The sequence below is a fragment of the Pelodiscus sinensis genome, chromosome Z, assembly GCF_052426305.1.
Source record: "Pelodiscus sinensis isolate ZL-2025 chromosome Z, ASM5242630v1, whole genome shotgun sequence".
Lineage (NCBI taxonomy): Eukaryota > Metazoa > Chordata > Testudines > Trionychidae > Pelodiscus > Pelodiscus sinensis.
In genome coordinates this window covers 9,560,985-9,576,627 of record NC_143085.1, presented here as the reverse complement: position 1 = coordinate 9,576,627, position 15,643 = coordinate 9,560,985, and the positions used below count along the sequence as shown (strand labels likewise).

The following is a 15,643-nucleotide window of genomic DNA, read 5'->3' as shown; positions in this document are numbered from 1 at the left end:
GAAAATTGGGTAAATATTGTATATCAGCAGAACTGACTTAAATGGGATCTGTGTGTTGTGTAGTCTTGCCTTAATCTTTGTATTCATTCCCGTCAGTGTGAAATAAGCTATTTGCATGTACAGTAAAACTCCATTGGTCCGGCATCTGATGGCAGCCGGACCACTGAAGCTGCTGTGCCCCCGGCTTCCCCAATTCAGCCGCTGCTGAAACTGACCAGCGGCTGAATCGGGGAAGTAGGGGGCAGAGCTGCTGGAGTGCTGCCGGTAGGTCCTGTAGCACTGCCCCTCAGTGCTGCGGGACCAACCCGGCAGCACCCCAGCTGTCTCAGATTCAGCCGCCGCTGAAACTGACCAGCGGCTGACTCTGGGAAGCTCGGGGCAGAGCAGCTGGGGTGCTGTCAGGTTGGTCCGGTAGCGCCGCACGTTGGCGCTGTGGGACCAACCCGGCAGCACCCCAGCTGCTCTGCCCCAGGCGTCCCCAAGAGCAACTGAGGTGCTGCCAGGTTGGTCCCACAGCGCCAAGGGGCGGCGCTACCGGACCAACCCGGCAGCACCCCAGCTGCTCTGCCGCAGGCATCCCGATTCAGCTGCTGCTGAAACTGACCAGCAGCGGCTGAATCGGGGATGCCTGGGGCAGAGCTGGACTATTGGAAGGGGGGGCTATGAGGGATCTGGGGTGGCATCCCCCCCCACACCACCCTAGACCCCTCATAGCCCCCCCTTCCGATAGTCCAGCATATCTGATAATCCGGCACCCCTTGGGTCCTAAAGGTGCCGGATTATCAAAAGTTTACTGTATATGCAATCACACTTAAGTTGCAGCCTCAGCATGTGATGAGAGTACCATTGTGGCCCCCCGGGGTTCCAAAGTTGAGTAGCCCAGCTTTAAATCATGATTTGGGGACTTCAGTAACTTAGCCAGAAGTTATGGGTCTAACAGTTCTGTGGCCTGCAATGTGCTGAACGTTAGACTAGAAATGATTATGATGGTCCTTTTAGGCTGCAAAGTCTATGAGTTATTCCTTATCGCGGGGTAGGGATGTAATAGTGTAGCTGATTAACCAATTTATAAGCTATAAACTACACACAATTACCCTTCTCCCCTCCCCCCCACGCCAAAATTTTTAGCAGGCTGGCCAGCAGCCTGATTCAATCCTAGCTTCCTAGGACCTACCCTTGCTACGGCTGTGCTCTAAAGATATTAGGAACTAGGCAAGCAGGCAGCCTGGCTCAGTTCCAGCTCATGCCAGTTCCAGGAGCTCAGACTCCACTCCAGAGAGGGACTGCTGCCTCTGTATCAGAGGCAGAAGCCTGGGGCAACAGGCAGCCAGTCCACAAGGGGAGCTGGTTTTTAAATTGACTCCCCTTGTGGGCCAGCTCCTGCCTGGCACCCCATGCTGTTGCCTCTATTATAGAGGCAGCAGCACAGAGTGGCAGGGCGCTCCTTGGGAGTGGGGCTGTAGTGCACTCACTGTACGGAACAGTCAAGTAACCAATAAGAATTCATAAAGTTAATCGACTGTTCAATTAACTGATATTTAACATCCCTAGGCAGAGATGGGCAATAATTTTTGGTGGGGGGGGAGGCCACTACAAGATTTTGGAAAATGGTCAAGGGCCACACTTTTCTATGAATGGGATGTGGGGTCTAGGATAAGGTTAGGTACAGAAGGGCACACAGGGGACAGTGTGAGGTCTGAGAGGGAGTTTGGGTGAAGGAGGAGGTTGTGACCTGGAACAGGGGATTGGTGTGGTCAGAGAGGAAGTATGGGTGCAGGAGTGAATTCTGGCATGGGGGAGGGTGTAGGAGGGAATACAGAGATTGTCAGGGAGTTGTGACCTGGTGCAGGGGGTTTGGATGGTTACCTGGGAGAAGGAGTTAGGGTGTATGGGGGGGGGGGGACAGGCGTGCCAGAGGCAGGCTCTGGCTGTGAGGCACTTACCTAAGCAGCCCTGCAATACCCCCAAGGCATGTGTATTATTGTAATTCTACTCAGTACAATGGCTCATTTTGAGAAATAACAGTCTAAGAGATGGAGCTAAAGCAGGGGCGGCAAAAGGGATTCTTCGTGTCGAATCCAGCCCACCAAACAGGTTGATCCAGCACACAGAGGTCCTGCTGCTCCCCCGCCCCCAGACCAATCAGGGCCTAGGGATGGGAGAGCATGCAGCTTTTAGAGTCGATCCTGGCAGTTGACTAAGTGCCACACGCCGGAGGACAGGGAGCAAGAGACTTCATGCTCACCCCATCCCCAGGACAATCAGGGCTTGCAGGTGGGGAGGGAGCACGTGAAGTTTCCTGCCACCAGGAGCAGGGGCACCTAGAAGGAACCACCAGCTGTTCAGAACAGATGACGGTTCTCAGGGGGCGGGCAAAGCAAAGATTTTTTGTGCTTCCACACCCACAGACCAATCAGATACTGTGGGCAGGGAAGTATAGACATGTCCTGGCTCCACCCCTTCCGACTGAGGCAACACCCCTTCTGAGATGGCTAGGGCCACTTCAAAAATTTCTGAAGTGGCCCCTAATCAAAAATTAATGCCCAACCCTGAACCAGAGAATAAGCCAAAACAATACTAGAATAAGATGCAAGCATCATAGGCTTTTTTAAATTAAATCATGAATACTATTCATGCCAAAAACTTCTTAAAATCCAATTCTAGCAATACATGAAAAATTTAAATTTAAAAACATTTTAGTTTAATTATAAACATTAAGGAGCATCTTCTACAATTAATTCAAGCAGCCGAAGTATATTTTTAAAACCATATACTTAATCAGCTGAAGTTTGTTACATTAGTGCCCTGATGCCACATATTCAAAAGAACAGCCCACAGATACTTTCTTGATTATTAATTTTGAAAGAATCAAATTAAGTCATTCATGAGTCTATAGCTATATAAAAAGTTCATCATATAAATAACAATGAAATATTTTTGACTGAAGATATGGTATTTCCTTCAAATTGTAAAATCAATACAGTAATACCAAAACAATTCAAAAAACTAAAATATTGTCATAAATCCTGAGGCAATCCTATGGAAAAATTGCCTGTTTAGATTTATGTGAAACTTAAATAATGTCAGGTTTAATTAACAGAAAGCTAAACTCAAATCCTTGCATTGAAAAAAAAAAATCAAACTTACCAGAAGGTGTCAGATAACTTATTTTCAGGTATCATCACTTATTTTCAGCTATCATCATTCTGTGACACAGGATTCATGCTAATGTAAGATGATGTAATTGAAATTACAACCAAAACATGATACTAGCTGTCACCATTAGTATTATGGGCCTTTTAGGCCTCTGGTGCTCACTGATCCTGTGTGTGTGTGTGTGTGTGTGTACATGCATGCGCACACACACACACACGCACACAGAAGGTATCTGCCACAAAGCCTCAACACTATTTTGATGTGATAAATGTAATAGATATTGGAAGCAAAATACTTTTGTTTGTTTATCTCTGACACTTTTTTAAAATGATTTTCCCCCTTCCCCTGTCAGCAGCTGGTAACTTCAGAGGGAAAGTAACAGGGAAATATGTGGGAGGGGAGGAAGGTGGAGCAGGGCTGTGGGCATCATCTACCAGACAGAAGAGGGATAAGAGCTTTAGCTCTGTGGGGCACCAGGGATCGGGGTTTATACTCTATGGGGTACCAGGTGGGGGGGGGGGCTCCACAGGCAGTTTAACTTCTATATTGGGGAACTAGCAATAATGGACGCTCCAAACAAACATTTCTACCTTTGGTCATTCATCAAGTTTTTAAAACTCATACCTTTAACAGAGCTTCATTACTGACAAATTATCTCTATACAAATGGTGGAAGCCAATCATCAGAGTTACTTAAAACTGGAAGCAATCTTCTACTGGCAGAGAATTAACAAAATAAATAATAAAAATACTTCCATTTCTATCTCATTAAACCTTACTATTTATACTGCACGTCCTAAATTAACTTAGAAAATTAGAGGTTTATGATATAATATATGCATTCAAAAAATAATCTTGACTAAATCGAGATGAAACTTTAGACAAATAATAAATACTATTATAATTAGGGATATAAAAATCATAGTGGTTACACATGCTCTGGGCTCTACTTAAAGCTTAAATAAGCTTTGTACTGCAAAGCCAAGTGTGACGCCTCTGCGGCAGTGGGAGGAGGAGCTTCGCTGTAACAGGAAAGCGGTCGCAGGACCAAACAGGGCTGCTGCTGGCCCCGCTCCCAAGAAGGCTTCACTGCAAGATCCGCAGCTGGCTCCCTGGAAGCAGGGCTGGCAATCCCTCCCAGACCTGCTCCCAAGAAGCCAGCATGTAACCTGCAGGTAGCGGGGGCGGGGAGGAGCATCTGGGCCCACAATGGACACAGGCTGCTTTGGTGGGTCCCGTGGGACTGGAGCAGCTCCCTACTGGGGCTGGCTGGGGAGCTGCTCCATACCCTAATGGTTAAACAGTTAACCTTTTACTTCCCTAACTATAACATGTATGAACAATACCATCACTGAATGATAGATATACTTCATTAATGTTGTGGAAATAACAGCAGCGTAATGGCAAGCAACACTGAATCTGAATCAATACTTTCGATTAGCAAGTACAAGTAGGGTATTCTTCTGGTTGAACTATTAGTATCTCCTGATGGGTGGGTATGACATCAAATGACTTTTGGTGAGTGGTTATTTGACCTTTAGTCAATGTAAAAAAAAAACAACACAACTTCCTGAATATGTCCGTCAGCTATTACTATTTCTGATCTTCCCTTTTTGAGGGAAAACTACTAAAAAAAAAAAAATCAGTTGAGTAATCTGCTACCATCTATACATCTCAGATTTCCTTGATCCCTAACAAATCTGGTTTTTAAGTGTCAGAATGTCAATCAAGACTGCCCACATTGGCTGATCTCCTTTCAATTATGGTAACAGTAGGGTGCTTGCTGTTGATATTTTTCCAATTAGCTGGCATTCTCTGACACAAATGACCATGACTGTTTAATGATTGCTTGTGAATTCTGACAGGAGTGAGTGATATCATTCCAACTATTCTGCTCTCTCGCAAAGGATAACTCAAAGAATGCTTTTGGGCAACTACTCATATCCAAAATAATATATCTTTCCTACAAAGTCCTATGAAGTTTCATCTAGTCTCCCGAATGTGCACAAAGTCTACAACATGATTTGCAATGTGACCATAATCAGGTTTATGTTTTGTTTTCATAAGATTTAGCCCTGTATTTATGCTCTCTCAAGCAAAACACTCCTGTCCATTATTAAGTCATGATTCCCAATAGAATTAAAACTTGGGAAAGAACCACCTGACTGAAACTCCATTTGGAGCAAAGATAAAGCTGATATGTTGGGAAAAGATCTATTAAAATGTAGCAAGTGTGAGTCTTGCCTCTTCTTAATGCTCAGAGAAGGTTATCCACTTTTTGTTCAAGAAGTTAGCAAATTATATTTTCTCTTTACCAGCTCTTTGCCATCTGGTCTTTCAGAAGCATCATCTCAGGAAAGTGTTTTTTTAAACCTGCATCCCCATAAGCTGTTTGCAATGTTTACTCACGGACACAAATTTCAAGACAATAACTTCTCCCTTTGTCACAGTCAGAATGGATTATTGCCAATGTGAACCAACTTTGTACAAGACAGATCACATTTCAATAGAAAAATACTCTGGTGGACTACCTCCTGCTTCCTATCAAGAGTCTATTAATTATTACACAATATCCCTGTGCAGCTCCAATAACTGCCTGCACAGAAAAATAAAATCACACTTAAGTATTTTACCTCTATAATTATACAGCTTGATCCTTTTAGAATAATCTAACTTTTGGAATAATCAAACTGTTGATGATCTTCATTTAGTTCACCTCTTAACTGCTCCACAGTCACCTAGTGTCCTACATCTACTACTGCCCTCTTCCACTGCTTTTCTGAACATAGTTTTCATATGGTAGATCCAGTACCACTGGTGAATAATCACTCATCTCTAGGGCCCTATCAAATTCATGAATTTAAATAGCTGAAATCATGAAATGTCTGACTTTTTAAAACCTACAGCCATGAAATTGACCAAAATGGACCAGGAATTTGTTAAAATCCTACTGATCTCCCACTGGCACCATCTAGTAATGGCTCACTGCACCCCTTTAGTTGGTTACTCTAGTGTCTCCCCCACGAGGAAATAACAGAAGCTCTTAGGTAAACTCTTTACTGTTAGCTGACGTTTCCTCATCTACAAATCTTGCTTCTCATACTACAGCAATAAAGTCTTATCTTGCTAGACTTCAGGACTCAGTAAAAAAAACCCACCCTTTCCAATACACAAACAGGAAAAAGGAAGAGGAAAAAAAGGGGGAGAGGGAACAATCTTTTTATTAATCTCTGAAAGCTATATACTGCAAACAGTTATTTTTTGTTTTCAAATTATTACATTATTTTGCAACTTGTGCCATGAAGTTAAGAAAAGTGAATTTTATAAACCTAAAATAACCACTATTACATCATTTCACTATTAAACAAGATCTATGCCTTGGGGGGTTTTGTTTGTTCACAAATATATTTTATGCTAAAAGAACATCTGTAATTACATTTTAATCAAATATGGATTAGATCCTAAAAAAATTTTCTACCACATAAGTAATTTGCACTGTCAATTAATTTAAAAAACACTGTTTTCATTAGTAAGGATTATGCATGTGAGGAAAGGCTGAAGAACTGAGCCTACACCTGTAGCATTTTGGTATGCTATATACTATTGCATAATATTTTCTCTTTCAATCAGCTCTAACAATAAAATGATAAACTATTGCACGTATAAAATTACACACACACACCTTTCCGTGCAAAATTCAGATATTGAAAGTTATGTGGCATTATTATTAATAAAATAAATAAAATCTCTAACACCATGTGCTAAAAACAAGAGGCTTCTAAACAAAAACCTGTTTCAGTAAGTTAAACGATTTTCACATAGGACAGGAAAAACACATAAAAAGGGTGGAATCTGAAAGGTGGGATTTTTGTTTTTGCTTGATAGGCAACATAAATGCTAAATAAGGATGTAAAATCTTGGTTACTCAGTTAACCAGTTAAATGTTGTGTTTAGCCGATTAACCAATGAAATGGGCATGCGTGGAGGAGTAGCAGGTAGGCTGATGCATCCCCTGCCCACCGTGGGCCTCACAGGGCTGGAGCCGCCAATAATCTGTGGCAGGCCCCAGGGAGCTGTTCCAGCCCAATGGTTAACCATAACCAGTAAGCATCATCCAATAATGGTGATGCTTTCCAGTTAATCATTCATACCCCTAATGCCCGTGTTAGAGCACTGTGAATTTCCGCTTTGTTTCAGCAATGATATACATATACTCATGTGCACACACATAGTGTGCAGAAGCGTCTGTGTGTGTGTGTGTATATGTGTGTGTGTGTGTGTGTATATATATATATATATATATATATATAGAGAGAGAGAGAGAGAGAGAGAGAGAGAGAGAGAGAGAGAGAGAGAGAGAGAGAGAGAGAGAGAGAGAGAGAGAGAGAGAGAGAGAGAGAGAGAGAGAGAGAGAGAGAGAATATCTGTGTGTCAGTCCATCTAGGAGTCCTTTTGTTCAAGAACTTCTCCTAGGCAATAAAAAGTAGAACCACCAAATTCAGTATGCAGTTTTGTCTTATCCTAACTTAAAGCAGGGTCAGAGTTTGGTTCTGCCAAGAAAATGGGATGTACTTATAAGTAGATTGTTTTCCATAACAGGGAAAGGGAGGGGATCTGACAGCAGGGACAGTTTTATGCTCCACAATAATCACAGGAGGCAGCAACTGTGGAGACAATTATACTGCAGAGTGACCACAGGGAGGTGGCTGCATCAGGAAGAGGGTGGCCAGCTGGGGCTCTCTATTGCCAATCACCAGCCCAGGTAAGTGCCCCCCCCCCCCGTTCCCAAACTCCTCCCGCCCATCCTTCTGCCACAGCACTGGGCAGGAGCACCACCAGCCAATACCTTCACCTCCCTTCAGAGCCGAGGACCAGGTAACCCAGTTGTGCCTGCGAGGAGCCACTGGGGAGGGGGACCGACCTGCCCAGCAATGCCCACAAGCTGCCGCCAGGGGAACGGGGCCCTCCCACCATAAGGAGCCACACATACACACACAAATAACAATCCTTCAAACAAAAGTGGCAAGGAGTCCTGTGGCACCTTATAGACTAACTGAAGTGTTGGAGCATAACACAGACTAACACGGCTACCCCGATACTTGAATCCTTCAAACAACTATATCATGGACAACAAGTTCCATGCAACATTAACTACTTATCTTTGAGATCACAATCAAGCTCTGGATAGACATTCCATACTTAAGATTAAGAGCAAGTGTAATTCAATATAAATATGATAATGACCTAATAATCAATAATGTCCAATGAAATGTTCTTTCTGCAGCATCCCAAAATAGGAATACTCCTTATTCCATCCTTGTGCTCACTGTGCAAAATCACCAACTATTAAAAAAATTCACAATTGAACAAAGATCTGACATACAAAAAAAAGCATGGCTACTCATGTTGATGATAATAATCTACAAGTTATAAACAAAAATTCAAAAAACTAATTTAATGTCAACATCAATACCACTAAGTTAACTAGTCACATGCAAATCTGACTTTTTTTAAAAAGCTAGAGACTTGAATATTGTAAAGCTTCTGTATCTACTTCACTACTGTAATTATTCCATGAAGACTTCTGCTTAAAATAATAAAAAATTAATAAAAGATAGGGATAAAATGAGCATGGTACAGCTAAATAATATTTCTTCTATTGTAAATAATATTTCTTCTAATAGCTGGATTGCCTCAAATCAATATTGTATGCACAAGCCTTTTCTCAAGAAGTACAATGCTTCACAAGAACCAAACCAAAACTCAGCAACTCTGTATATATTGTTCTGTAATATTCAGAAGATGAACTATAGGAGCTGTTGCTGTAAATTACGATCTGGTCTACTGTAGTTTGAATCCTTCATAAATTTTGACGAAGATGTTACAGTTTGATGGTAAAATGTCACTGCCACAAATCTGCAGCCACAAATTTGTAATTAATATTTTCTTTGTTTAATACCTTTTAATGCTGTGTTTATCAATAAAGTTCTAATAATTAGTAAAGCAACTGAAAAAATTGAACATCACATTAATATTTGAAGTTTCAGGGGTTAGCCATGTTAGTCTGTACAGGATAAGCTTAAAACCAACAAATGGTCTGGTAGCACTTTATAGACTAAGAAAACATGTAGATCAATGGTCTCCAACCTTTTTACACTCAAGATAACTTTTTAAATGACAGATCAAACCAAGATCTACTGCCCTGCCCCTTCTTTTGAAGCCCCACCCCTTCCTCTCTATTCTCCTCCTCTCCATTACTTGCTACCCACAACTCTTACAGTGCTGCTTTTTTTCCCCAATTCTTCTGTAGGAAGAGGTTTTTCCAGCATTTGGCCTGTCTAGACTGGACCAAATGTCAGAAAAACCCCTTCTTTTGGAAGCCCCCTTATTCCTCGTGGAAAGAGGAACATAGGGGTTACTGAAAGAGCACGTTTACTCTTCCACTTAAAAAAGCAGAAGAATAAACGCATCTCTGGATGCAGAAGAGTTTTTCTGGGGTAGCTCCGGAATCCTGAAAAACTCCTGTAGTCTAGCCTTACCCTCGCTGGATTGAGGCAGGATGTGTAGGCTCTGGGGTGGAAATGAGAGATTTGGATGTGAGAAGGGGTGAGAGGTGCAAGCTCTCAGAGGAAATCTGGATGCAGGAGGAGGTGGAGAAGGGGATGCTGGGTCAGGGAGGGGACTTCAGGCCGGGCAGTGTTGGGGTCAGATATAGGGTTGAGGTCCTAAGCAAGCCATAGGCTTGTGGATATGATGGTGCAGGAATTTGGATTGGGGTATGTGAGGGGCTCAGGGCAGGGGGTTCCAGTGTATGATAGGTTCAGATCTAGAGTCTAGGGGAAGGGGGAGTGCAGGAGTGTTATGATGCTGTGGGCAGATGGGGGCTTGGCCCCAATTGGGGGTTTGTTCTCCAGGCTTCATTTTTAAATAAAATACTATGTCAAACACAAAAAGTTTCTGCTTTGTCTTTATTCATGAGAAGGGCAAGGAACCTGTTTTGAGTCAGGGGTAACTGACCCACAGAAAAGTCAGTTGGGGCCACACAAGTGAGATTCAAAATAAAAACTCCTCTAAAAACCCCACAAGCCTCACTAATGTGGCCCAACTGTGCTGGGAGGAGCAGACGACATGGTATTGGGGAAGGCTACTGGGACAGGGTGCTGGGTAGGGTGCCATTGGTGCTGGGACAGGGAACAGGGTGTTTGTGAGTGCTGGGGCAGGGTGCCAATGGGTGCTGGAGCAGGGTGCCAGTGGGTGGTGGGGCACAGTACTTGTTGGGGTCTGGGCAGGGGGACGGGACAGGGACCAGTACTTGAGAATCCTGTAGCTGCAGGCCAAGGGCCAGAAAGTGCGTGGGCTGCTCCCTCAAGCCCTAAACAGTAGAACGGTACCTGAAACGCTGGTTCGTCATGTGCCTGATGCCATCCTGTGTGGGCTGGGAACAGGGGAGGGGAAGTTCCAGACCATGGCAGCCCCAACCTAAAATGCCAGTCCGTCACGCGCTGGGGACTTTGTTCCCCTGCTGCCTTCCTGCACGTGGGGAAGGGTTGTGTGTCCGGGACTTCGCCAGCTCTGGCTGCTCAGGCAGCATGTGCTGCCATGGGTAGGGGAGGAATAAGGCGCAAGCTTCCCGAGCAGCTGGAGCTGGCATGCTGGAGAGTTTATTCCCCTGCTGCCTGTCTGTGGGAGAGGGGGGAGTCCCATGCCAACCGCAACCGCTCAGGAAGCTTGCGCCTTACTCCTCCCCTCCCCATGGCAGTACGCACTGCCTGAACAGCCAGAGCCGGCGCAGTCCCGGACACGCAACCCCTTCCCCGCGCACAGGAAGGCAGCAGGGGAACAAAGTCCCCAGCGCGTGACGGACCAGCACTTTAGGTACCACACCAGCTGTTCAGAGGGAAGGAAGAGCAGTCTGCACACTTCCAGTACCAGGCGCGTGGCTGCAGAACTCTCCCCACCCCGCTGGAAGGCATGCTACCTTTGTCATTCCTGGAGGTAGCATCAGCGCAGCATTCATCTTGGGGGTGGAGGCAGTGAGGAAGGGCCCCCCAAAAGCCTTGCGATCAACTGATCGGGCCCACAGGATCGACCAGTAGATCGCAATCAATGGGTTGGTGACCACGGATGTAGATGGTATCATGAGCTTTCGTGGGCACAGCCCACTTCTTCAGATGACCAGAGTTTTACATCTTAAGAAAAGCTCATGATACCATCTACATGTTTTGTTAGTCTATAAAGTGCTGCCAGACCATTTGTTGTTTTTTAAATTTATTAATATTTGAGTTTGCTGATAAAAACATTAGAACATAAGAACAGCCGTACTGGGTCAGACCAAAGGTCCATCTAGCCCAGTATCCTGTCTACCAACAGTGGCCAGCACCAGGTGCCCCAGAGAGGGTGGACCGAAGACAATGATCAAGCGATTGGTCTCCTGCCATCCCTCTCCAGCCTCTGACAAACAGAGGCCAAAGACACCATTTTATCCCCTGGCTAATAGCCTTTTATGGACCTAACCTCCATGAAATTATCTAGCTTCTCTTTAACCTCTATTATAGTCCTAGCCTCCTCTGACAAGGAGTTCCAAAGGTTGACTACACGCTATGCTTTTATTAGTTTTAAACCTGCTCCCCATTAATTTCATTTAGTGTCCTCTAGTTCTTCTATTTGGGGAACTAATACTGCATGCTATGTTCTATAAAATATTACTGTCACTTATCAAAATGCTATTTAAGGACTATACCTACAACATCTGACTTCATGCTTACATATATCCCCAGAAATAACTCATGTGTAAAAGTTTTTTACAGGCATATTACAAAAAAAATCCCACCAAGTTAGAGGACAGGGACACACACAACAGGCAAACAGTGTTCAGCCCCGTTGTGGGAGGAAAAATACAGAAAACATACAGTGGATCATAATTATAACATAGCTGTCCTCTGATCCCATTACAACATGTTTAAAGTCCAAAAAGCATGAAAATGGCTACCTTGGTTAAGTGACCCCTTTAAAAACAATATGTACTACCCACACCTACAAATTTTAGGCTAAGTTTAGCTTTGCAAGCTATTTTGTGTTAAATAAAACATATCTGCAAACAGATGTTTAAATGTTATTTGTTATTGCAGAAAAAAATATTCGTGAAATCAATAAGATAGATTTAAGAGACCAAATTTGAAGTGGTATCACCTTATACTGTAGTATACCAAGTATAAAGGTATTTATACATCAGTTTGAATGCAAGCTCACTTTTAAAAGCAAACTCCATAATTGTATTTTTTTTACTTCACTGGCATTATGCATATAATTAAAAAAATATGCTGTTCTATAAAGTTTCTTAGTATAAATTCTTTAATACAAAATTTGAAAATCTAAACTTTGTAATCCATGGTACCTTATACCAAGAATTATATTATCTATGACAGACTTTGACAACGGGGCTACAATTATACCACCTAACACTTACCAAAACATATTAATTTCCTAACCAAAACATGGTGAATAAAGTTAACAGGTTTTTTTATTGGTCTTTTTTTTAAAAACTAAGATTGACTGAGGTTTTGTTTTTATTTTACTGGTGACAATCTTTCCTGATACATTTGCTTCTCTTTTATTTACTGGTGAGTTTTTCTTAGTAATCAAGACTGGTGTACACAAACCACTGTTACCACTACTATATTTGCGGTATACACTGGTGATATAAAGGCACTGTAAACATTAGCATAAATGCAAGATTAAATAGTGTCATTTAGCTCTGAAAGTGGTTAGAAGTCAATAAAAAGCCAAAGGGGATGGTATTTGTTATAACATACACCCAAAAGCCTCCTACAAGGATCCCAATGTACAAACACATAGCAAAAGAAAACCTCCAACAAGAATATAATTCTTTGGAGATGAAGACAAGGTACCTGATATCAGGAACAAACAAACCAAAGGAACAAAAGGAAAAACTATGTAGCACTTTGAAGACTAACAAGATGGTTTAAGAGGTGATGAGCTTTCATGGGCCAGACCCACTTCCTCATATCACATTATTCCTCCCAGCTCATCTCTGCCTTCTGCCAGCCCCACCTCCAGAGATGAGCTGGGAAGAATAACAGGATCTGAGGAAGTGGGTCTGGACCAGGAAAGCTCATCACCTATTAAACCATCTTGTTAGTCTTTAAAGTGCTACATATTTTTTCCCTTTTGTTTTAGCAAGATCAGACTAACACAGCTACCTCTCTACTACAAACCAAAGGAAAGCATCAAAGGTTGTTCATCATCCGGGAAAGACGGAGGTTTACAGTTAATTACAAAACTATCATTACAAAGGCTAGCAATATGCATAACTTAAAGGTTCCAAGTTAAACATTTTAAAATGAGGGTTTTTTTTAAATTTCACATTCCTTCTCCACCTTTAGAAAAAAGTAAAGCTGTAATCTGTTCTTTTTGGCTGCGGAGGAAGAGTGGTTGGAGGGAAGAAAGAGGTGTTTCGGTCTGGTTTGGTTTTTTAATTTCCTCTCCCACTCTTCTTGTATTACCCTATTGCTCCCCATTTTATCTTCCTAGTTATCGTTCCCCTATAAACAATCCTATACTCCACCTCTTTTGGCTTGGGTTGCTACTGGGGACCCAAGAGTTCTCACCTTTACCTGACTAATGGTTCCTTGCAGCTGTGGCATACAAGAAAGCAAAAAGATCTTTTCAAATAAAATGTCACTAATCCGGATAACAAGTAATCGTTCTTTGTATTCATTTTAAATTAAGATTTAAAATATACAGTTTTTGCAACTGTTCAGTATGAACAACTGATATCATAGCTGCTGTAAGATTAAACCATGCAATCTAAGCACAAAGTGAAAGTTGTCAACCACCAGTGAGATGGAAGGTAACATAGATGCTATCAAGCAACTCAACGTTGCATTTTCAGCTAATGCTTTCCCTTCCAAGGCCAAAAAAAGTCTTTCATCCCTTTCACCCCCATCGGTGCAAGGGAGGCATGGCTGTAAACTCATAACGACAGCTGACGTTCAGACACAAGAAGCCGGAGAGCACGTCCTATAGATAATCACATTGCATGAACTGTTTACTGCTGAAACAGCGTTTGTCATTACGAAAAGGGGGAGGGGGGGCACACGCAGTTTAAGAGGCACAAAGCACTAGGGCATGAAGTGTCAAAGCAGGCAGGGGCGGGGAGAGAAGACTGTTTACCACAGGGGACGGTCTCACATGTGGGCAGCGCAGGCAACGGGATACCCAATCCGTTGCCTTGACATCTCCTATTCAGAGCCATGCAGCTGGGCGCGGAGAAGGCGCGCTCGCCGCAAACGCTGTTAAAGAGCCACATACATAGGGAGCGGAGCCGGGAGGAGGGGCCAGGCGGGGAGCAGCCCCCCCCCCCCGGGTCCCAACTATAAAGCCCCGGCAAGCGGCACCGACCCAACCACGTTGCAACCCGGCTGCTCGAAAGAGCATCGGGGCCCCCTACGTGAGCCCCACGCCGGGCTCGGCCCCTCCGCGCTGCCTGCCCGCGGGGACTCACCAGCGAGAAGAGGTTGGAGTGACAGTCCTCCAGGCTGGCCCCGTTCGCCACCCAGTTCGCCGCCGCGGTCATGATCCTCGGCGAGCCCGGCCGCCAGCGCGGGGCATGTCTGTGGAGACGGGCCGGCGGCTCGGCACAAGCGCCCGGGGCTGCCTCCCGTCACAGGGGCGGCCGCCGCAGCCCTGCCCCGCACACGCGCCAGCCCGAGGAAGGGCCGGGGACCGGCAGGGGGCGCTCCCCGCGCGGGGGGGCCTCGCTCCGCCCCCCCTGCCCGACAATCCGCAACGAGCCGAGCGGGCGGGTCCAGCACCCGCAGCCCAAGCGCGCTCCGGCGCGGGGCTCGCCTCAGGGTGGCGCGGGCAGTGGCGCCGGCGGCTGAGGGGGGGCGCTGTCCCCGCCCCTCGCGGCGGGTGGGTGGTGTTTTCCCGCGGCCGCCGCCTCGTCCGCGCGCCGCAACTGCCGCAGGCCGGACAGCGCGCGCTGCCCCTGCCCGTCCTCGCCGCCCTCCGCGTGGCCCCGCGCGCCAGCAGCGACTCCTCCTCGCGCGCTCGCCTCAGCCGCTCGCCACTCTGACAGCAATGGCGGCCGCCAGACGCAGGGCGCCTCGCCATTGGCCAGCGCCGTACCACGTGGGCAGCTGCGAGCGGCGGGGGAAGCGAGCGCTCCAAGTCTGTCCTCTGTCTCTCCCTACACACACACGCTCCTGCTGCCTCCCAGACGCTCCACAGGGGGCGCACTCGAGCAAGGAATCTGCTGCCCGGGCGAGCTCCTAGCGCCTCCCGACCTAGCTCAGGCGCAGCACCTGGACTAAGTCTAGACTGCAAGCCTCTTCCCAGAGAGCGTCTAGACTACAAGCACTACTTTCGAAAGAGCGCTCCCAGGCAGTCTGGATGCTCTCTTTCGAAAAAGCACAGTTTTCATTCCACAGGCCTTTTTTTTTCAAAAGAGCACTTTAAAAAAAAGG

General features: G+C 45.1%; 1 protein-coding gene across 1 annotated transcript in view; it reads right to left on the bottom strand.

Annotated features, from left to right (window-relative positions):
• Positions 1-15,263, bottom strand: part of MED13L (mediator complex subunit 13L) — a 371,515-nt gene extending 356,252 nt beyond the window's left edge. Inside the window, exon 1 of the mRNA XM_075898187.2 lies at positions 14,680-15,263. Coding sequence (XP_075754302.2) covers positions 14,680-14,751 — 72 coding nt within the window. The 5' untranslated portion in view covers positions 14,752-15,263. The remainder of the gene's footprint in view (positions 1-14,679) is intronic.
• Between the last annotated feature and the right edge of the window lie 380 nt (positions 15,264-15,643).